Source organism: Bombyx mandarina, chromosome 28 (assembly GCF_030267445.1).
Source record: "Bombyx mandarina strain Sakado chromosome 28, ASM3026744v2".
Taxonomy (NCBI): Eukaryota; Metazoa; Arthropoda; class Insecta; order Lepidoptera; family Bombycidae; genus Bombyx; species Bombyx mandarina.
The window spans coordinates 8842854-8867485 of NC_143233.1; the positions used below are offsets into that span (position 1 = coordinate 8842854).

The 24632-nt window shown below is 41.4% G+C and overlaps 1 protein-coding gene across 1 annotated transcript in view; it reads left to right on the forward strand.

Annotated features, from left to right (window-relative positions):
* The window catches only part of LOC114246871 (protein amalgam), a 165325-nt gene that overhangs the window by 129788 nt on the left and 10905 nt on the right, over positions 1-24632 (forward strand). The window contains exon 5 of the mRNA XM_089739023.1: positions 13394-13571. Coding sequence (XP_089595149.1) covers positions 13394-13571 — 178 coding nt within the window. The remainder of the gene's footprint in view (positions 1-13393; positions 13572-24632) is intronic.

Sequence of the window (24632 nt, forward strand, 5' to 3'; positions counted from 1 at the left end):
CATGGTAGTGTGTGTAATGTTTTCTTTATTGATTTAAAGTACCTTTTATGCATTATTTAAAAAAAATATTAGCATTGTGCACTCCTTTTCTATATTCTCTATAAGTGTGGAAAATTTCATACTCCTCCGTCCGCGCAATTTTCGTAAAAAGGGATACAAAGTTTTTGCTTCACGTATTAATATATAGATATTATACAATCTTTAACCAAGAAATCGTCAAGCTATTTTATTTAATGTGAGATCCATTCGCTTGCTAAGTTTCTCTGTATTTTCAATTTAGATATAAAGGGTTCATTTCAATTTTAATCCCGTCAGAGCTGTCCTCTTCGAAGACTTATGAGACACCTCGTGCAGAAAAATATCACAAAGAGTCACGATATGAAACGCGATAATGTGATGCATACATCATTTATGCATTTTCATATTATGTGAGTTTTATGTATGAGTAGTCGTCAAACGACGCTGTTGTTTCATTTAGATGTTATATTCGTATTTTCTTTGAATATATGATGCGAAGTCAGAATTTGTAACCGTCTGAGTGAAGGTAGATGAGAATGTGTTTTAAAGTAATTTACATAAAACTCGTTTTAGACTGAATTGGTTTTCCGAAAATTCCGTTTGATAATTTGATACTACATATGTATATCGACGGAAGAAAGCGGAGTTGCTGTAGCTTGAAAAACACAAATTTCTACCAGAACTGTGTATGTGTATAATATAATAATGTTACTCCGGTAAAAGTAACGCTATCTATCGCGGAATAGCCAAAAAACGAATATCAAATGAACCCGTAACGTTGAGAAAGATTGAGAAGTACAACGCCATCTATTGTCAGATAGCGGAAACACTCAATACTCGACTTGTGTGGAATATTCTCGATAATTCTAGGGATGTCGTCTCGACATCATTGCAGAGATGGCACGAGTCAGTTAGTAATCGGAATTACTCGAAACAAAACAGCAAACCAATCACCTGAAGCGAAGCGGAATAAGCGAATTGAGAATTTTCAAGTGTTTGTAAGGTGGTTAAAGTGTTCTAAGTAATAATACAGTTTTAATTTGTAATTCGGTAGAATTTTTAGTGAACTCCAGCGCGTAACAATATGATAAAAAATTATTTAGCTCAAAATGCAAGTTAGGACATTTTAGCTTTCTCCGGTCGATATGAGTATGTTGCTGTGACAATGAAGATTCGTAGTCCATATACGCAAACAACTTCCACGATAGGTAGAAGTAAAGAAAAGTAAGAAAATAAATTATAAAGTAAAAAAAAGTATAAATACTAGTACTTGCTTTATTTATATAAAATAAAAATAAAGTAAAAAGTGTGTAATAAGTAAATGTTCACGACTGACTTCCACGGTGAAGGAATAACATCGTGTAATAAAAATCAAGCCCGCAAAATTATAATTTGTGGATGTCTATAGGCTCCGGTAAAATAAGATGGGCCATGAGTGAGTCTTGTGAAACATCAGCGTTAGGTGCCTCTCTTATGGATGATACATCTAAATAATCGTCATATAATTTTTATTTGAAATTAAAGTAATTATTTAAATTAATTATAATATAGTTCGTAGTGTAAATGATAATATCTATATATTAATACGTGAAGCAAAAACTTTGTATCACTTTTTACGAAAATTGCGCGGACGGAGGAGTATGAAATTTTCCACACTTATAGAGATTATAGAGAAGAAGTGCACAATAAGTGCTAATATTTTTTTATAAATAATGCATAAAAGATACATTAAATCAATAAAGAAAACATTACACACGCTACCACGTATTTGACGCACACACGCATGCATACTATTTGTTTATTCTCAAACTTTTCTTTGCAGTCTGTCAGTTATAGTCTGTCAAATTAAATAAATATAGAATAGATTAAATACTGTGTTCTCTTTATCTAAAGTGTATTTTTATAAAGTGTAGTGTTGACGAAATCTGTGATCAAAGAAGTATAATTGTCCTTGACAATAGAATCATAATAGTGTACAAACTTATAATTTCCATTAGTCGAATTTCGACTACCAGGGGACCACTAGTAAAATAAAATTACGCAAACTATTTTCTCAAATGAAACTATTTTATGTAAGACAGTAAATTACAGAAAGGGAGTAAGTAGGTAACATGAGCCCCTAGTGTTTCGAACTGCCAGCTATTAAGTGAAAGATCTTAAATTCTAGGCCGCAAATGACGCAGCCGTATAATTGAACGAACGACGAGGATTATCTAAAGAATTCTCCTTATACAATACGACACGATTATCGTAACGGATCATTTTAAAATTAATTCTATTTTGCTTGTCGGCAACTTACTATTTCTGGTGGTCTATTAGAAACTTATTAAATACTACCGACTCGCAATCGCTTCGCTTCGGAAACATTAAATTTTATTATTGATAGCCGAGTCCCGCGGGGCGAAGCTAGTCTAAAAAAAGTTACTTTTTATATCATCAGTGAAAGTCTCATCAAAATCGCTCCAGCCGTTCCATAGATTAGCCGGAACAAACAGACAGACAGACAAAAATTGTAAAAATTGTTATTTTGTGTACAGTGTGTTATATATGTGCACAGTACCCATATAAATTCATTTGCATGTAGTAAAAAGCAATTATGTCAATACTACAAACAGACACTCCAATTTTATTTATATGTATAGATAAATAAATACATATTTTATGGTTTTATTGTAACACGATTTTATTAGCGTGTTTATTTGTATATAATGAAATATTTGAACGTTATTTTCACCGATCATTTCAAAGATATTAATTAATCTTGACCAACATTTCCAACCAATAGTATCGACAGGATAAAAGACAGACAGAAAAGACGACATGAATTATTAGTTTTTAAATTATTATATTATTATATAACTCGAAGTACGTTCTACTTTCCCGTTGAAAGGTCAATGACACGTCATGTTTATAAAGATGGCTGAGTGCTAGCGAGCTGAATACAAATGAGTTGAAATCTGATATAATCCAAGAGCAGAGGAATTTTATTATTTTACTAGCGACCCGCCCTCGCTTCGCTTCGGAAACATTAAAACACACTTCTTCTTCTTCTTCGTCGCTTTCTTCATTGCTGAAGGTCGTGTCCCTGAAACTCGACCGTTGCCTGTCTCGTGAGCTGTTTCCATCTCGTCCGGTCCTCAGCTGCTCGAATGGCGGTTGCGACTGGCAACCCAGTTAGAGCGGTTACTTGATCACACCAACGGCTAGGTAATCGGCAAAACACACATGAAACCAAAAAAACAAAATTAAAAAAAAGAAAAAAAAAGTAGCCTATGTTCATCAGGGACAATGTCGGCTTCTAATGGAAAAAATATTTTTTTCAAATCGGTCCAGTAGTTTCGGAGCCTATTCGAAACAAACAAACAAACAAATCTATCCTCTTTATAATATTAGTATAGAAGTATAGATATAGATATTATTCAAGTTTTCGATGAAAGCTTTTTATAATATTTTCTTCGACTTTTGTCAGTCGTGCACATAATTACTAATGTACTAACTACTCCTTTTACTATTTAATCCCGTTTTTCAATGGTGTAACGGTCAATCATCCACCTTTACCATTACAAAATTGGCGCCCAACGTGGCATACCTTTAGATGCATTCCAAAGATTTTTGTCGGCGTCGCAGTTGGCAATTTTTATATAGCGAAAGAGGTTGGTGTAACGGTCAATTATCCACTTTTACGGTGGTTACGGACCATGTCATTAAACTAGTTTTAAGTAAGCTATTTACAGGTCTACCATAACGTAACCATTGTCATTAATATTACTATTATAACCGTATTGTTGATGAGGTGTCAATTCTTACCATTCGTGAACATTTTTTTTTTTTTTTTTTTTTCCTACCTATGCTGATAGCCTTGAGAGGCTATTTCAGCTTCGCCCTAACGTTTGTAGGTGAGCTCGCGGGGCTCAACCGGAGTGTTGCTAACACTGACCCTAGCAAGAGCAGTGCTTCGCAGAATCTACCACCGGATCGGAAACGCGACCCACTGAGAAGATCCGGCGAGAAACTCAGTGAGCTGTGTCTATGTGTTAGTTCGCTCGTCGAGCCCTTCGTCGCAAGCGACGGGTTCGACGAGGACGGTGACCGGTGCTTGTGGTGCCTAAAAGCACCGTTAATGGATCAGGAGGATCCGTAATGACGTGCTTTGGGCGACGTCGACGGTTTACCATTCGGTCTACTGGGTCGGGTATGTAATTTCCAGCGGCTACGATGAGAGGGTTCTCATGTCGTGCCGCCTTCTCAAAATGGCGCAGCGATGCCGACTGTAGATACTTACTAAAAGAGTCGAGCTCCAGGTCGTCGTGGAGATCCACATTCCTAAGGAACCAAGGCGCTCCGACGGCTATCCTGCAGAATCGTGATTGAATAACCTGAAGGGATTTCAAGTGGGTGCGGGCTGAGTGAGCGAACACTACGCTTGCATACGTCATGACGGGGCGTATACAAGTTTTGTAGAGAGTTACCTTATTACGGAGGGACAGTTTGCTTCGACTACAAAGCATTGGATAGAGTCGTCCTAGAATAAACGCGGCGCGGTCGCGTACCGTTTTTATATGGGGACGGAATGTCATCCCTCTGTCGAGGGTGACGCCTAGATATTTGACCTTCGAGACCCACGGTATGGGCTGGCCAAAGAGAGTGATGGGACTAACGGCGGAGGTGTTTGCGCGCCTACTACGGAGTGGGATGCTCGAAGTGATGTTCGGAGGGCGACCCCTTTTGAAGAGCACCGCTGCGCTTTTCGTGGGGTTGATGTCTATTCGCCACTTCCGGAACCACTGTCCCATGGTGGCTACTGCGATCTGGAGTCGCCGATGAAGCAGCGACATCTTCCTACACGAGTAGTAGATAGCCGTGTCATCGGTGAAGAGCGCTAGATGGGTCTCCGGAGACCGGGGTATATCATTGATATACAAACTAAATAATAACGGGGAGAGCGCGGAGCCTTGCGGGACTCCGGCGGTCAGTTGACGGGGACGAGAACGAGTTCCCTCTACTCAATATCGAAACGAACGGTTCGACAAGAAGTCTCGTATGATGAGCACGAGTCTGTCTGGCACTCCCATGTTGTACAGTTTGTAAATTAAACCGTTGTGCCAGACTTTGTCGAACGCCTTCGCGATGTCGAAGAAGAGGGCGCCGGTCGGGATTTGTTTACGCCTATTTAGTCCTATCAGAATGTGCTCCGTGAGGCGGTGCACTTGTTGTACGCACGAGTGTTTAGAGCGGAATCCGAACTGTTCGTCAATGAGAATTTTGTTCGCGGTAACAAAATCCCAGAGGCGTTTCCTAAGGAGCCGTTCGTAAATTTTTCCTATCGTCGAGAGGAGACTAATCGGACGGTAACTAGAAGTTTCGTTTGTCGGTTTGCCCGGCTTATGTATACCGATAACGTCCGCTTCTTTCCACACCGCGGGAAAGATGCAGTGCGTCATAGCGGCATTTAAAATTGTAGCCAACATTGCTATCAGTTGGACTGGCAAGAGTTTTAGAGCGCGGTTGTGGATGCCGTCGGAGCCGGGTGCCTTCCTAGGTTGGAGGTTGTGGATCGCGTCTCTAACTTCGTCAGTGGTAATGGGGGGTAACGCTTCCGAGGGCGGCAGGGAAGCTCTGCGCTCGACCTCCCTGTCGACTAACTCGGTGTGTTCGGGGTCCGCGTGTTGAGTGCTGGTGGTGCACTGCTCTTGCAGTGCATCGGCCAGCAGCTCAGCCTTGTCATCGTCATCGAATGCCGGTGGTTGGCCTGAAGGGCGTATGAGGGGAGGCATAGTAGCGGTAGTTTCGGATTTGAGAGTCCTAGCTAGTCGCCAGTATGCTTGGTGGGAGGGCGCGAGTTGTTCTAAATAACTATGCCAATTATCGTTACGCGCGTCGCTTAAGCGGGAGTGGACTTCGCGTTGTAGACGACGCATCTGAATCCGGTTTGAATGCGTGGGAAGACGATCGTAGGCCCGGATTGCCGCGTTCCTAACTCTTAAGAGATTCCTAAGATCGGGGGACAGTCTGATGCGGTGGAAGCTGTCCTCCACATCGACTTCTTTTGAAGATCTAATGATCGCGGAAGAGATGTGATCGGTAATGATGTTTATGGATTCGACGGTGTCCTCGGGGGATGGATTCGAATCCGGGCCGCAAGGGAGGATTGGCGGAGCGGCGTCGGCTAGGCACGTGCTCAGCTTATTCCAATCCACCATGGTCCTCGTAACAGTGACTGGGTTGTGAGGGCGACCGAGCTGCATAACGACAGGTCGGTGGTCTGAGTCGAGCTCTGACATTGCTTCGATGGAACGCAAGCGCAGAGTTACGTTTCTAAGCAATGCCAGGTCTATAGTGCTCGGACGGAGCGCGATGTTATACGGATAACATGTTGGAGTTGGGGGACCGACTATTTCAAAGGTGAGGTCGTCTATAAACGCGTCGAGACGCCTACCGTTAACGTTTGTACGATGGCAGTTCCACCTAGTGTGGTGGCAATTTAAATCGCCTGCCAGGATGACGGAGTCTCCCATGCCGAACAGTGACTCGATGTCACTGCTCAGGAGGGGCTTGTCCGGGAGGAGATAGACGGATGCGATGACGATCGGCTGGTGTCCCGTCAGCGAGATACGGCACACTGACGCCTCGATATGTAAGAGCGAGGGAGTATCGAGAGGGACAACGTGCAGGGCCCGTCTATAGTAAATGGCAGTCCCGCCTTTGGAGGCGGTGAGTCTGTCATTCCTAACCATGACGTAGTTCGCGACTTTCGGGTCGCGACGCGAAGGCTTCAGACAGGTCTCCTGCACTAACAAGATATCTATAAGATTGTCGCGGAGGAATTCGAAAATTTGATCGCGTTGCCGCGCGAGTCGGTTAGCATTGTAGAATGCTAACATAAGGGAATACGGTTTTTCTCTACCTTTTTGCGCCATTGATTACCGGTAAAGATTTTATAACGTACGCGACACGGACTCGTAAACGTCCATGTGATCGAAAGCGGCAGCGAGCCGCTGTTCGGGGGTTACCGACCTACGGATAGCGTCAGCGAACGATCGCAGACGGTCGAAGTTCACCGCGGTGACGAAGTCGCGCACGAGCGCGAAGTCGTTGGCGGCAGAGGGTTCCGGGGGACGGAACGCGGGCGCGGGGCGAGGTGCGAGCAGGGGCTGGGGCGCGGGGCGTGTCGCGAGCGGGGGCGGGGGTGCGGTTTGCGTTCCCGCCTTCGTATACGGCAGCGGCTTTTTCCACGCTGAAACCGTGGGAACTGCAGCCGGCACGAAGGCAGGTTTCGGCACTGAGGGTGCCGAAGTCTTTGGGCCGACGGTTCGCGGAGCCGGGTAGGTTGGACGTTTTCGCGGAGCCCTAGGACATCCACGGTAGTTCGCGGGGTGCCCTTGCTTAAGGCATAGGACACAGCTTGGAGGTTCGGTCGCGGTTTCCCTAACACGCGAGCAATCTAATGTGGCGTGGTCGCCGAGGCACTTTACGCAGCGGGGGCGCGCGTGGCAATTACGAGCCGAGTGGCCGTAAAGCTGGCATCTGTAGCACTGCCCGGGAGTGCCACGTTTATGGGGGGCTTCGATGGAGACCCCGGATAGGCCGCAAACTGTCGAGAGGCATGAGATTTTCTTTTTTGCCTCCGGGGTTGGCTCCAACGCGACGAGTATCATGTTGTAGGGCTGATTGCCCCGCCCACTGTGCATCCGATGCACACTAACTATAGGGAGTGCCTGAGCGATCAGGTCCTCCTTAACGTAGCCTATGTCCAACTCCTTGGGGACTCCGCGTATTACTACGCGGAGCTCGCGGTCCTCCTGAAGAGCATAGGTGTGGAAACCTATGTTCTCCTTTCGGAGGTATGAAGAGAGGGCCCTATGGTCGCCCGGCGTTGCGACCTTTATCTGAATTCCATGCGCGACGTTACGCGCATGGGTGTAGTTAATTTTGTTTGCCTGAAGGGCCTGGGATACTCGATTCCACGCTGTCTTCTCTTGAAGTATCAGCGGGGGCGGGGCAGCTGCTTTAGGAGCGGGCGCGGGCTTGGGACGCGGCGGCGGGGTTACGCGGCGAGCGGAGTCCGACTCCGGTGTCACGACTACCTGCGGGCGGGAGGCGGTCGCGGATTTTGTCTGCTTCGTCGTGGAGCTCCGGGACTCCACGGCGCGAGTACGCTTTTTACCGCGCGTTACGGTTTGGAACCCATCCGAAGTTCCAGGCTGAGGGCTTGACGCGGATTCGAAATCCATCTCCGATTCGGTATCGGAGCCTGAACTCGAAACGATCGAAGTCGCGACGGAAGAAGCGCGCGATGACGTAAACGACGCGGGCGCGGGGGTGGGGGTAGCGTTAGGCGCTATGTGAGCCGCATCGTGGGAACGTGCGCTCGAACTTGACGCGGCGGCGGGGGGCGCGCGACGTGCCTCCGAGGCACGGTTGAGAAACGCGGCGACGGACGCGGGGGGGGAGGGATTGCCACGGGCGGCCCTAAACTCTAGGTACTCGGCCCTAATTGACGGGTACCTATCCCGGAGGAACCCGACAATATCACTAGCACTATCTTCTTCCATTCTTCGGTCTTCTTGCCCGGGGGGGGGCGGCCCCGGGACTTTTGTTGAACTCGCCGAAAGGCGAGGCCCCGGATAGGATTTGTAACCCCCCTGTGCTGCAGGACAGCAAGGAGCAGGGGGGGGGAATGCCTATGCCGTGAAAACGGCAATCGGCGGGGAAAAGGAAAGGAACCCGCTCGGGCTGTATAGTGCTACAGCAGGCAGAATCGCGAGCGGGGGTCTAGTCTTGAAAAAGACTGTTGTTTTGGGAAGGGTTAGGAAATCGCTAGCCTGTGAGTGCCACAGGAAGCCTGATCGTAGCGATTGGTTTTGTCTTGAAAAAGACAGTTGGTAAAGGGTGGGTTCGCGGTTACAACACTTTAGCGCACAAAAATGGACTTCGATACGCAGATCGCAAGCGACCAACGGATCGGAGCGTCCGCACTACCGAATTGTAAGCACGATGTATTCACGGTCACTACACTGTCGAGCACAGCTGTGAGTTCAGAGACGCAGCTCGCAAGCGGGCCACGGATCGGAAAGCACGTCCGCGCACGACCGAGTCGTGAGCGAGAATGACATATTTATATTAGTCACATAATGACTTAGATTTCTTATCGGTTAAATTAGCATTTCCCAAAGTGGGCGATAACGCCCCCTCGTGGTCGCTGCAAGCCTAAATGTGGGGCGGTAAGAGACCGAGAAAAAAATGGGGGCGTTGTGTAGAGGGTTGGGAGGCGATTTGTAATTTAATCTAGGAGAAGTCTTAGACACCGACTGAGCTCTCGCTATAGTGGTGTTTCAGTAGGTGAAAAAATGGGAGCACTAAAAAATAATTTATTCTCAAAGTGGACAGTAGACAAAATAAGTTTGGGAATCCCTGGCCGTTAAATTGTGGAGACGAAGCTTGTAGTTCAATTGATGTTACCAAAAAGTGAATTTGAGGTCGTTTATAGCAGGATACGAGTTCGCGCCCCAGCCGTCTCGTAACCACTATACAAAGACCTTCTCAATCCTAAGCGTTGCCTATTCACGCAATATTCTTTTTTTATGAAGGATGGATTACTGGTGGCCCTGATGAGTGGACGAGCTCACAGCCCACCTGATGTTAAGTGGTTACTGGAGCCCATAGATAGATAGATAGAACGTTAATGGCGCCACCTACCTTGAGATACGAGTTCTAAGGTCTCAGTATAGTTAGCTCTTTGTCTGGGAGTTTATTATCTATATATAAGTATATTCGTATATATAGAAACGTGTATGTCAGTCTCTGGTACCCATAATAGAGGGAATCCTAATTTAGAGCCGGATGTCCGTCCGTGACTTGTTCCCGGTTATTTTTTTATTTTATATACAAAAATTTGGGAAACGCGCAGAGGAAAAAATCACTTATGCGAAACAACGTCCTCCCTAAGATTTGTACATGTAAATGACCAAAATAATTGAAGAATATATAAGCAGTGATAGCATTTTATTTATTTTTAAGCAGTTGTTAATTAGTTATTTTAATTTGAATTAATTTAAATTATTATTAATCAAATTAAAAAATTTTTTTAGTGAATTGATAATTAATTTTAGGGTTTTATCGTTATGGGAGTTTTATTAATAAATCGTATTCTTTAAAATAAAATTGTTATATTGCTTTGTTTTACTTTTTTTCTTTATCTATATAATTGTTGAAAGTACTCTAGTACAACGTGGATTAACTAGTTTTTTAACAATTTCCATCTGCGATGCCTCCAATGAACACTAATCTAACTCCAAATTTTGTTTTACACGCAAATCGTTTCACTATGTTAAAAGTATTACAATTAATCATTATTAATGGGGTTCGAAGCAAGAGTAAATCAGCTAGCTACACAAAAAAACCATAAATATATCTGCAATAATAAATATTTTATCAACTTTTTTTCGTTTAAACGCTCCTCCTGTAAATCCACGAATTTGGAGTTAGCGTAGTGTTCATTGGAGGCATCGTCTGACAACGAATTAATTTAATCTAAAAAGTCGTATTTGTCTAAGGAGAAACCTATTTGGATTCAAAGAAACGAAAATCTAACGCAAAATTACGAAATTATGAATCATTGCTCTTGAATACCATTAAAATTTAATTAACTCGTAAAATATTCGTCGTCTGAGGGTACTTTTGTCTTAGTTAATATCCCTGATAATTACAGAAATAAACTTGTAATTTAATACGTTTATTGAGCAAGATATTAATTTCAGTGAGCGACTGGTAAAGACTACCGAAGGCCGGGAGATAATGTAACAGATACTCTTCAAATATTTAGAAGGAACGCAAGAACGGAAGAAATTTAGGAATTTAGAGGATTGTTTTCGTACAAAATATAAAAAAACCGTACTATATCGGCCATACGCATGAAACTTAGAGTTAGTTTTTTTTTTATTACTTAGGTGGGTGGACGAGCTCACAGCCCAACTGGTGTTAAGTGGTTAGCGGAGGCTATAGACATCTACGACGTAAATGCGCCACCCACCTTGAGATATAAGTTCTAAGGTCTCAGTATAGTTACAACGGCTGCCCGGCCCTTCAAACCGAAACGCATTAGTGCTTTACGGCAGAAATAGGCAGGGTGGTGGTACCTACCCGTGCGGACTCAGGTCCTACCACCAGTAACGTAGAGGTTTAGAAAAAAAAGAAATAGATCTTCAAGTATTTGCCTTAATGAATTTCGTGTTCGGAAGCAGGTCATCATCATTATCATTCTCCTGCCCTTCTCCCAGTCACCTGGGGTCGGCGCAACATGTTTTCTCCTTCCATACTCCTCTATCATATACCATTATTCTCCTACTGACGCCGAAAGTTCGGTTTTCGTCCCGCTGTACAGGGAAGAAAGTGAAACTTTTCCTCCCTGGGTACTGACAAGTGCGCATGCGCGTCAGTGTCTACGTCTGCTCTCACGCACCTAAAATTCTCGGCCATTGTTGTGCTCGGGTAATTTGCAATATTGTGTTTAGTGTAAAAGTGAAATAAACAAAAGGCAATAAAATTTAATAGTGAAGTATTAAACAAATATAATAAGTTCATCAGACAGTTCTTATTCAATTAGTAGTAGTTTATTTAAAAATAAAAAAAACAGTTAAATTTTTTTTTTATAAGTATGGCTACCCCCCGCCAGGGCTTCGCACCTGGACCCCACCGGGGCTTCGCCCCTGGCCCCCAGCACGGTACTTTCACGAACTTTCGGCCTGGTAGGAGAAACAATCAATACACATCAATTGTAAAAATAGTTTAAATTATTTAGAGATAAATAATGTCTTAGGTCTCGTAGGTTAGGACTCACAAATACCGAAAATAATAATAAAATGTTATTTCTTAATCCTATAAGTCGTTCTTTCTTTTGCGTTTTTTCTCTTTTAGGCAACAAGCTTTTTGTAGTCATGTTTCTAAATCGCTGTGAACGTCTACATGTCTATATATGCGCTAGGCGAAACGGTTGAGTAATATTAACTGAAGAAAATACTGCGTACCGATTGCATAAAAGAAACCGTATCATGCAGTAGCTTTACGTATTTCTGAATTGATATAACCTACAGGAATGGGTGATACGATTTTTGAATATAAGTATAAGCTTAAAAATTAGGGTTTTTTTAATACTGATACGTGTGACCGATTCTCATCGGAACATGACTTCAAAGCTTCGATTGTGCTGGGTATTGACTTTTCAATGCTCAAACGGGAACTTTGCTCCGCGTTATAAATATACAGGGTGATGTTTATTCGTCTGGACTCTTTCCGTACCACCAGTAATTTTTTTTATTGCTTAGATGGGTTGACGAGCTCACAGCCCACCTGGTGTTAAGAAGTTACTGGAGCTCGCATTTACATTTACATCATCGCATTTACTCGCTAGGGCACAGATTATTATGGAGCCAATATTTTGTTATAATATGTACGCATGTAGCATAACATTGATTTTGAACAGCCTTCAAAGATAAGGAATAATATCACGTAATAAATAGCGAATCTGCCAACCGTGTCTTCCTCGCGTCGCGTTCCTAATTACTGAGGGTCGTGACTCCCTTGTTGCATCATTTCCTCACGTACGATTTCCCTCCATCTGCTGCGGCCCTAGCTTCGCGAAAGGCATCGTGAAACTTGATGATCAGGGAAGATCGAATTTGATGCGACCATCTCATGGGATGTTATAATGAACGCGCCCGAATGGAGCTTAACGTCAACTGTCAAAAAACGATCACCCGGTCAGGATAAGTTTCTTCTCTTTGGTACCGCGTTTTCGGGAACACGTAAAAATGTTCTAACGTTACGTTCCATTGCATTCATTTACTTATGTACTTGTGTGGTGTTAAAATAAAGGATTGACCAGTTACGGCGTTTGCTTACTGTACTTCTACATGGGACTACGTCATCTGGGACGTTTGCCATCTACCTTGCCTGTCGCCATCAGCTGTTCAACGTTACGACCCTCTTTTCCAGCAATGTGTCCAAAGAACTCCTGTACCCTACGAAGGCATATGACCAAACGTATAAATTAGCGTAATTAAGTACTCATTGTAAATTTAAATTTAATTAGTTTAAAAAGTTCATGCGAGGATTTTTAACTGATTCTCTGTATTTTATTATAATTATGGATAATGTATTATGTTATTGGATTTCCACAATATATAGATGAAAAAAAGTCCTGTATTTTGAATTCGCTTCTATGGTTGTGCCTATTTTTGCCGCGAAAAAATCATGTCTATGTATCTTTGACTAAATAATATTGTGGCGATTTGTTAGTTAATTTGTTATTGGTTTCCAATCGCTCAATTGAATAAATATTATATTGGTAAAAAAAAAAATGTTTTTTTTCTGTCAACAGTACCGAAGGTAGAGATCGTCGATGAACGCGGCCGTCCATTACAAGACAAATTCTATAAAGAAGGTTCAATTATTGAGCTGAGGTGCGTGGTTAGCGAGGTCCCGCAGCCGGCTAATCAAGTTAATTGGAAACACGGATCCAGAATGCTCAACTATGACACGAAGCGAGGCGGAGTCAGGTAGGGGCACTAGTTTCAAATCTGTTTTTTTCTTGTCTTTTTCTTAACGGGTGGGCGTTATCAGCCTTGTTTTTGTTGTCAAAACTAGGAAGGCTTTGATTTCACTCGTTCTGAGGAAGCTTCGAGCCGCCCTCACAACTCGTCAGGCTTAGCAATATCGTCTCACAATTTTATTTAAGACGAAATAAATTAACGCGAGAACATAGATTTGGATTTGGGTTTTTATGATTGTGGGATTACTTGTGGCCCAGAGATCTTTCCAGTGTCACAAGGAAAGGGCGGGCAAGGTCTCAGCCAGAAGAGGTGGGATTTGCTTACAGCCACCCCAAAGCCTCCAAGGAAGACCTAACAACTTAAGAGTACCTGCTTCGCGAATGAATCTACTATCGGATCGGAATCGCAACCCGCTAAGAAGATCCGGCGAGAACTCAACGGCCTAATGTTTAGGTTGGAGCTTTGTTGTCTACAGCAATTGTGTACCTAAAATGTTTACACTTCCGATGGCCATAGCGAGAGATTGAAATCATTACATCTTGAATGTTTTGTGAACAAGTAATCTAATCTTCAGCGCTATATGTATTTTTTATTGTTTAGATGGTTCGACGAGCTTGACGACGACACTTGGTGTTAAGTGGTTACTGGAGCCCATAGACATCTACAACGGAAACCCCACCACCCTTCTTAAGAAAAGAGTTCCAAGGTCTCAGTTTCAACAGTAAAACGTCAGTATTGGGCAATGGGCTGTTTTAGACAATGTGTATGGTGGAGTATTTGTTTCTACAGTGAGATCACGGTCCGTTTGGTGATCAATGGAGCCCATAGATATCACACCGCAAATACAGGCATCAATCCAGATACGCAAGGTCGAAATCTCAAAGGCGCTGTGTAACGCAGGCGTACACAGGTGGCCCTTGACTTAAAACTGGACCTAATGATGCTTTCGTGGTTAAAATAAGCAACGTATCCCGCAAAGATTTACAATACGGCCTGTCGTTGTATTTTAAAAATAATGCTTGATGAAAATTGCTGGCTGTTTACTATTTAACCCTTGAATCCCTCGTTTTACGAGACCAGACTTGTGTGTCTGTGCTTGTTGCGTAACCGTATAACTGATTTGGCTTGCAGTTTCGCGACTAGCCATTTCTATGACTTTATCTCTCTTTGGAAATTGATTTGCATTGGATTAAAGATTATCTAATATTTCACTACGGAAAAGGTACGGCCGGGCGATAGTGTAGTTCAAGTTCACAATGTGCTTTATTAAGCTGCTACCTCCCTGCTTTGTTAAGAAAACAAATATGGGCTTTTGGTGTGGCGCATAAGACCGATTTTTTTTTGATTTACCATGTATATTCCAACTTCTTTAAGTTAAAATGGAAAGAGACGTTAGGTAATGGATCTTAGAGATGCCGGGTCTAAGACCTTCCTCCGCATAGCATTTTCTTTAGTCCGTATAAAATCGTACAAGTCCCCGAAATACCTCTAGAACTTGTGCTATTACTAATTAGCAATTCTACTCCAAATGATTCCTTTTATTACCTTCATTTCATAAGAATGCTGACATGCATTTGTTGCCATTTATCATAAAGCCATAAAGGCTTGAAGACTGCCTTTTACCATTGCGACTTATTGACACTACCAATTAATCCACATAAACCTCACTATAACACTACTAGAAAGAAAACAGCCTTACAAATTATCCATTTTTCTGGATCGTAAAAGCTAAGTACATTACGGTGTTGAATATAACCTCAAGCTCTCCGAAAAAGCATCGATACACTTACATGATGACATTAATTCGAAAGGTAATAAAGTTGAAAGCGCCGAGATTCAATCTATATCGGAACGATGTTATTAAAATGGATCCAATCGAACGGAAAATTTTAATGATTTGATAAAAGCGTCCTCCCCTCCTCCGATACATACAAAATTATTCCCGGCACCTAAACTGATCCCGGTTCAAATTTATTGGGTGTTAGGATTCCTTTATTTGTTTTCCCCGGGCACCCTGATTTACTAAGGTTGATATTTAATTAACTCTGGGAAGATAATAGTGGGTGAAGATAAATTGCGGGAGCAAATTTTCAAATAACTCGTTTGAATTATTAACCTAACCGAAGGTATTCTAATTGGGAACTCGGATTTAAGTAAATTCATTAAATAAAAGTACATCTTTCGGTTATTAATTGGAATGATAAGATCAATAAATCTTAGGGGGTTCTTAGTTAAAGTATTTGAGTTGAAATTTAAATTGTACGTTATTTAGATAAGAATGAAGAAAGGGTCGATTAATTTCCATGAAATAATAGACATTGAAGTTAAAACGAATCTGAAATGGTTCTTTAATAAAACAATTCCCAGTCACTTCAAAATTGTCTACCACAAGTCTTCATGGCCTTGAGTATATTGGCCACTTTACCAGAAGACATAATGATGACCCTAAAACAGCCAATGGTCACCGGTAAGACGAGGTCAAAAGATAGCAGACCAGAGAAATAGAGAAAGAGAGAGAGAAAGAGAGAGAGAGAGAGAACAGACAGATTTCATTGGTCTGATCAAATTCGTACCACACTGGAGACATCATCATGGATTATGTTGCATATCGTCTTCCGCTTGAGAGAATTCTGGATGATGGTGGTCTTGGCCTTCAGATATGTGGACACACTCCACATATTTGAAGGCCAAGACCACCACCATGGCTTGAGGAGGAATATCGAAAACGGGCTTCAGGAAAGTGGTTGAAAATACATTGATTTTTTTTTAACAAATTATTTAAGGGTGCTTTTTTATTAAAACTGAAGTCGATGGTTAAATGTTAGGAGCTTTGACTGGTATATGGCCGATATTTTTCGGAAAGATAATTACCGTTCGTTGTCATGTCTCATATATTTTCCTGGTTCAAGGAGAATATCCTAACTTGAAATCCTTGTGTACCAAAGCATATATGTATTTAAATATTATGGCCGAAGGAGGACGCCATCGTCTATAGGTTTCATCATTCACAATTTATTATTAATGTTAAACGTGGGTAGACGGGCAATGAGAATTGTATTACAGAATCACTCAATCGACCAATCAATTGTTTTTTTTTGTTTGCTCAGTGCTCATTTTCTGATACTCAAACACGCAATACACAGGCGCGATGTCGCTCGTTTACTCTTGAGACCTGGCACATAATTCATACATAATAGTACGATTTTTTTTTATTGCTTATATGGGTGGGCGATCTCACAGCCCACCTAGTGTGGAGCCTATAGACATCCACAACGTAAATGCGCCGCCCATCTTGAGATATACGTTCTAAGGTGTCAAGTTTTTTTTTTAACGCCCTTGTAGGGAGACGAGCTTACGGCCCACCTGATGGTGAGTGGTTACCATCGCCCATGGACTTCAGCAATGCCATAAGTATAGTTACAACGGCTGCCCCACCCTTCAAACCGAAACGCAATACTGCTTCACGGCAGAAATAGGCATGGTGGTAGTACCCACCCGCGCGGACTCACAAGAGGTCCTACCATCAGTTTGGTTTGGTCAACGTGGCAACAACATCAGTAGCCTGATCTTAACTGTTACTTTCGGGATTCTATCACTCTCAAACAGTTGAAGCACATAAATCGACTTTTAAAAAACAAACTCTTTATTATTCGGGTTCGGACCTCGGAGGGGATCGTACGCTTGAGCGAAGAGTGCAGGGGAGTCGTTTAGTGGGTAGGGCCCAGAAAAAATCCTTGGGTCAGAGGTCTCGCAGTCGTGGACCAGTCCTACATACCCCACGCGCCCTCTAGGCGCGGGGACCTAGTAGGAGGTTCGGTCCCGGACAGTAAAAAAAAAAAGGTAACATAAGATGGGTTATAATAATTGAATATGTATATGTCGGCGTTACGCCAGGGTTTTCACACATAAGATCTATTACAATGAAAATACAAGAAAATACAATATAATTGTATAAAACGCTAACATTATTTAATTTTGTTTATTACGAAAAGCCACGTCTTTGTTTTTACACAATTAGCCATTTTGTGTTGGTTATAGCAACTACAATTTCTTGCATACAAAAAAATGGAATTACTGTAAAACAATTCATAAAATGTAGCTTAATATTCACAATAAGTTAACCTTCTTCTTCTTTTTTTTTCTTTTTATTGAAGCACAAAACAAATTACAATCATAGAAATTATAAGTTTAAATGTTTAACATAACAATCTGGAATGCAAATTCAAAACAGGTGCATACAAAAAAAAAAAAACCTAAATACCATGTATACATACATACATACGCTCACACACACACACACAACCGCACGCGCGCACACTCACACATCTATGTAAGTTACTATCTGATTCAATTAAATCTAATGTATCATTAACTGAACAATATTAATTATTTGAGAATATGTCTAACTAATTTACAATATTTATAAAAATTATTCTTCTTCTTCATTTAACATATTCTGAACATTTTCACATCAAAACAGTGTCTACTATTGGATATGGTAGAATAACAGTTCCATTTTATTAATAATAAATAAATAAATAATGACATAGAATAAACTAAACTAGAAATCATGTTAACTATTGTCAATAGTGGCAATTGCAGCCATACATCTCATGTGTATGCTGCAACTATTGAAAAGCTCCTTTATCTAAAGCCCATTCTAAATGGTCTGATTACAACAAAAATCTATTGCTATCGAAACTGAGTCAACATTCAAAATTCAACTTTGTACCGTAAGTGGTAGTTCTAATTTAGCTTATAAGACGTGACCTAAACAAACAAACGAACTTTGCAAGCAAAATAAGGGCTTCTAGAAAGTTATTTTATATGGTTGGCTAGTTATATAAATTCAGGGCTCACCTAATGAATGTTGTATAGTTAATGGATCCTATTGGTTTTATAATGTGACTAGCTTTTGCCCACGTGTACGTCGGCGTGCAATAGTTACTTGGGCATAACGTAAAATTTTACCACCACTTCATTTATATAGAAAGTGAAAATATTTTTGAGTCATAGAATGTTAAGGAGCTATCTAAATCCCTATTTTGAAACATTATTTATTGTGATGTTATATAGCCTATAATAACCTTTCTCGATAAATGAGCTATCTGACACTGAAAGAATTTTTCAAATCGGACCAATATTTCCTGAGATTAGCGCGTTCAAACAAACAAACTCTTCAGCTTTATAATATTAGTATAGATTGCTGTCGATTGCCAGAACAAATTAAGTCAACTAGTGATCCCGAAGTAGTCGAAATTCGACTATAATTAATTGAAATTATAAGTTTAAACATTATTATGGTAATCGCAGAGTTCGCCAAGACTACGCTATAGATAAAAAATATTAAAGACAAACAGTATTAAATACTCAAAACAATATTCTCATTGTAACGTTGTGTCAAATACATGGTAGTGTGAGTAATGGTTATTTTATTGATTTAATGTGTATTTTAAGCATAATTAAAAAAAAAAATTACATTCTGCACTCCTTTATTTTTCTATAAGTGTGGGTAATATCATACTCCTCCGTCCGCGCAATTTTCGTAAAAAGGGGTACAAAGCTTGTGCTTCACTCATTATTATATTAGACGAGTAGATGAGCTTGAACTAGGTCTTTGACACTAAAATGCTTTAAGTTTAACGGCCGAAAGAGACTATGGTACTAATTTGATGTTCATATAAAGCCAAATTGGGACTATTATAAAATTTGGATATTATAGGGAACGATGTGTATAAGGATGTGTAATACGTTCGTATCTTAGCAACGAATGCTGACTGTTTCCCGTATGATGCGACAATTTTTCAAATAAATAGCAATTTTGCAAAGACAAATCTACAAGTGTGCTTTCTTTTTAAAGAAACTGACTTTCAAAAAAGCTCTTTACTTAAGTGCTCATTGTGCAGCAGCCGGGTGTTCCTTTTTCTAATTCTTTTCTCAATCTTAAATCCATCCAAATGAAACTACGTGTGCTTTAAGAAAAAACAAAGTTGTAATAAAAAAACGGCACTGGTAGTAATATGAGAATTTGTGAATGATGTTCACTAATTCATCGAAACTGAGAAATCAAAATTGTATCGAGAAGCATTAGGTCGACGTGACGCGTAATGTGCGGCGAGCGCTTCCGCTTCCAGGGCCCAAGGTGGTGTCCCAAAGGAGACGGTGCGGTATGCACGGATCGCCCTGACCGCGATCGCGACGTCCACTTCGCGGCCACGTTTTCATGGGTCTGGGCGCGGTACCAGACCGGTGCCCCGTAAGTAGAGACGACGCGCCACTAGGTCGGGATTCCCAACGTTCCGAAGAAGCCATTTCAACGAGCCGGCCGCCGCCATCAGCCCCTTTTTTTCTTTTTTTTTCGGGGCGAAATCCTCATGGACTACCTCACATGGCCATGGGGAGAGGCGGAGGGGCGTGCCGGACTCCTACCGGCTAAAACCAAACCGGTGTCTCCAAACACGTGCGCGCGGGGCCGTGGGAATCGAAATTCTTCCGCAGCCCCACAAAAGTGCTGGCCCGGTCTGTCCAGGCCTCGTCTCCTGCACGGGGTAGTGAGGCGTTCAGCTACCCCGTGCATCGCTCAGAGGCACGCGCTGACACCCGCACGCGCCTCCGTCTTGGTTCCATTGAATAGGGGGCGGGGGCTTTGCCGCCATCAGCCCTGGCCCAACCTTTTAAAATGAGCGCGAAAGCTCAAATTTTTCTTAGATGACATGATTTTTTCTTGATTAATCTTTAGCAGTGGCAATGGTTTGATAGCAGTCCTGAGTTGATGTGTAAGAGCAGTACTTATAAATACCATTAGGTTACATAATCATTAGCATTACATATATGGTATTGAAAATAGCAGTAGTAAGCAAAACACCAAGCCTTAATCGAGTCAAGATTCCTCGCCCGAAAAGGGTATGCATGTGATATACTTTTACAACATAAATTAACGTAATACAATTAGTTTAACCCCACAAAAGGAAACTTTAACATAACTGTCCGCATACTGAACGATGCTAGAACAATAAATCTTGACCTCTCATCTGGGTGAATTTTGCAAAAGCCTTTATCCAAGTCCAGAGTGGGACTTTAATATATTGTCGGTACCGTATATTGGATTAACATGCCTTTAGTCTAGAGTTTGAGTTTATTCATTGCCGTTTATTTTTGAAAAGAAACAGACCTGTTTTGCGGTAATTATAGAATGATGCGGTATATGCGTGAAGTGGATATATATATTTCGGATGTCGTTTTTTTTTTGGGATTAAGAAGAAATCGCCGGATTTTTGAATATGCGTTGAAAGCTGAAAGTGATAAAGTTGAATCAAATACTGCTCAAAAACCCGTACCCGAGCCTCGGGAGACACAGAACTCATCCAAGGCAAGCTAGGGCTAAGGTAATGCGTTTCACGCAAAGCTCATAACACCCACCTACACGCAGGATATAAGAAATGAAAAAGCTGAAGTAGATTTAGCTGTGTAATCCTATGTTAAATATTAAGGTTTATTACGCTATATTAAGCGCTTTGTTTAATATTAAGGTTTTTTTTATGAAAGAAATATCACTGGTGGTCCAAAGGCCTTTTACGAGGTTAAGATCCGTATGATTTGGATCTGTTTGAACAAGGAAGTAAAACGTTAGATTAACGAAAAATACAAGAAATTTAGGTTTGAGGCGGCGGAGCGAGAGAGGGAGAGCCCTTCCCTTTCCGCACCGATCCGTCGCCGTCGAGCCGGGGGCCGGAGGCGGGAATACGCCCGTACGTCCCGGCCCCTGTAGGTAGCGGCCTCCCCCCGGTGAAGGTCAAGGGGCGACCTGAGGGTGTGAGGCCGCGCGGCGCGCTACCAGCACTAGCGCGCTGCCGTGGAGTGAATAGAGCGACCGGTCGACGGTGTATCGCGTCCCGACCCGGCAGGCTGGTTCTGGTCCAGCGGGGTATTCCGGGACACCAGCGGCACCGTCTGGGTGGCCCGACGGACTGCCGTACCGAGACGGCCGACGTTTCAGAGCCTTTGATTCGCCTCGAAGGCTCCGTCAGCTGGGCGTCCTTGGGGTGAGCCGCGCCGTCTGGTTGTAGTGTTGACCGCGGTAGCCCCCCTACCTCATCCGGGTTCTGACCTCGGAGGGGATCGGACGTCGGGTGTAAGACTGCAGGGGAGTCGTTTAGTGGGTGGGCCCTAAAATCCTTGGGCCCGCGGTCTGCTCACAACACCATGCAGATCGTTGAGTCTCACATACCCCGCGCGCCCCTTTTGCGCGGGGACCTCGTAGGAGGTTCGGCCCTCTACACGAAAAAAAAAAAGAAGGTAATATTTATTAGAAATTTCATTTATATTGCAAAGGAATGATGCGCTCCGGCTTGACGAGGAGGCAGCCGTTATAGCGTTAACCACAATACATCAGTGTGCTGGGGAATTGTTCCCCCATATAAAGCAAAAGGATATTGTTTCTATAAAATGGCGTATAGGATTAAACATAAAAAGTTGAGGACTTTAGTCAGTTTTTTGCGAGTTTTAATTATATATTAAGCTTAATTATATTAAGATAATTAAAGCTGTTTTTTTCGGACGTCAGACGTTTCGGACATCACGGTCACTGATGACTCCGCGACTTTCAGTCGTTCTCTCTCTCTCTCTCTCTAATGCTACTCACCCCACATGGTGGTGGGGTCAGCTTTCATTATTTCACTCCTCCATTTAGCTCTGTCTTCGACTTCCTTATCAGTAACATTGCATTCCCTCTTATCCACGATCGTCGGTCATCCGTGACCACGATAACTGTATAGTGTCTAAAACGTCTGAAATAATATTATAATGACAATAAATATGTGACATTGAGCCGTATGAGTGGTTTTATAAATAGTAAAATTTCATTATTAGCTCGCTGGGCGTTTTGATTGTCAATACTATATTATAGACACAGATTTCTCCGTAAAACATAGAACTAACACATCAAACCACTAGAACTATATTCATAACAAACAATAATCATTTTGTTTGTTATATTTACCCTCTCGGAAACCAGAAACCTTATTAAGCCATTGTCAATCAAAATGAAACGGGAATAGACTGACAGTATTATGAGGAAATCTTTCAAGTTTCCCGAGCGCTATCAAAGTTTTTCCAACTCCGGGACAGTCAATAAAAACAAAAGGACGATAGCCTCACATACAGAACAATTATTTTGCGAGCAAACCTTCTAACTATTTCGGCACAAGAACAGAGAAGAGCAAAGCAAACATAAGTTATAAGACTATATTTTTACTCGTAAGCCGAGGGTAGAATCGAAGGAACAAACAGCTGGCTTATTTGTTTTGTTGTACATGCCTTGATACGTGCTCCATGAATTTGTTATTTGATTTCCGCGATCAGTTCTCTTGTATGAACATTTAGTTTTTTTTATATCCGGGAAATGCTTAGAAAGTATCTGAGCTCCAATGGAACTCGATGAGTGATATTAGATGATTTATTGGTTTATTTTTAAGGTTTATAGGTTTATTGATTTATATAAATTCCTGGTTTGATATTTCTTTATTTTCTAACTATCTTCGTAGCCAGTTTTTCTTACTAAAGCTCATGGCCCATTCGGTATCGAACAGTGGAGTTTATTGACATCAAAATCTATATGTTTTATTGATCTAAGCACTTATAATCGTAATGACGACCATGGATTCAGATATCAATGTCACGACACTAAAAACATGCAAGAAACGGAGGGGGATATCTTCGAAATATTAGTACATATGAATGGAAATAGTAACAAAAACAATAACAACAATATTAATAAAGATAAAGCCTTTTAATCGGACAACATGTATACAATTATGTTTCTTATACTATTGCACTTATACTGCCATACCTGTATGTATGTTACAAAATTAAATATTTTCGGTTATTGTTGCTTCTTTGGTTTCTGTAAGTCCGATTGCTAGTTGGCAAAGGCCTACTACGCCAACCTACTCCATTCTGATCTCTCTCTGGCTACTCTACTCCATATTAATCCTGACACCTGCCTGATATCATCGTTCCATCTTTTTTGTTGTCTACCTCTTTTCCTTTTACCTTTCCTTGTTACCAATGTGTACTTATTTTGCTCCATTTGTCCTTTCCTCTGACCATGTGTCCCGCCCAACATGGTAATACAGAAAACATTACTTAATTTCCTAATCGTTACTTGAGTCCGACTGGAAATAGAACAGGTCTACAGTACCAAAAACAGGTGAAAAACTATTTCAGTACTTACATAACTATTTATTTATAGACTACTAGCCGTACTGGCTCGCTAAGCTAGGCATTAAAAATTAACATTATTATTTATGTTGAGGTTTTCAATAAAAGGAGACCATTAGTGTTCTTAGACAATTGTATTTACGGAAAGGGAGCCGTGACAGACATATTTAAACAAGTAACCATAGATTAATATAAATCAGTATTATAAAATAACATACAACCATAGATTACAACAATTTATTGTCATTATTATTAGGGAGTCCAACACTCATATAAATCCAGTCCATTAAGTACATGTATTTTCTACATGGATACCAAGTTTCAAGTCAATCGGATACATAATTCAGTAGTTATAACGGAACATCCGTAAAAATCAGTGTAGATTTATACATTAGTATGGATATTTTGTCACTTCCATTAATGTTTAAAATAAAATATATTTATCACGCTCATTCTCGTTCTTTATGCTAGAACATGAATATCGTTGAGATATATGAGTTCGATATGTATTAATATTATATGATATTATATGATTGATATTATGTATGACTCTATTGAATTGCAACATGTGGATTAATTTGTTAAATACAAAGGATAGTTTTTTAAGTTAGTTTTTAACTAAAGGTTAATCTTCTGTCTGCAGACCTTAAAACTTTTATTAGAAATAGGCAAGAATCTTAAATAGTTCACGTGACGTAAATACTCTAACATTCAGAAGTTACGTAACTCAGGCAATAGAGCCGCTTGAGCAGGCTTCAGGACACAAAATTTCGTTGTTCACAGAAAAAGTCGACACAAAATTAAACTAAAACCACTTTTGGGTGTCGTCCGTGAGCACAGAAACTGTAT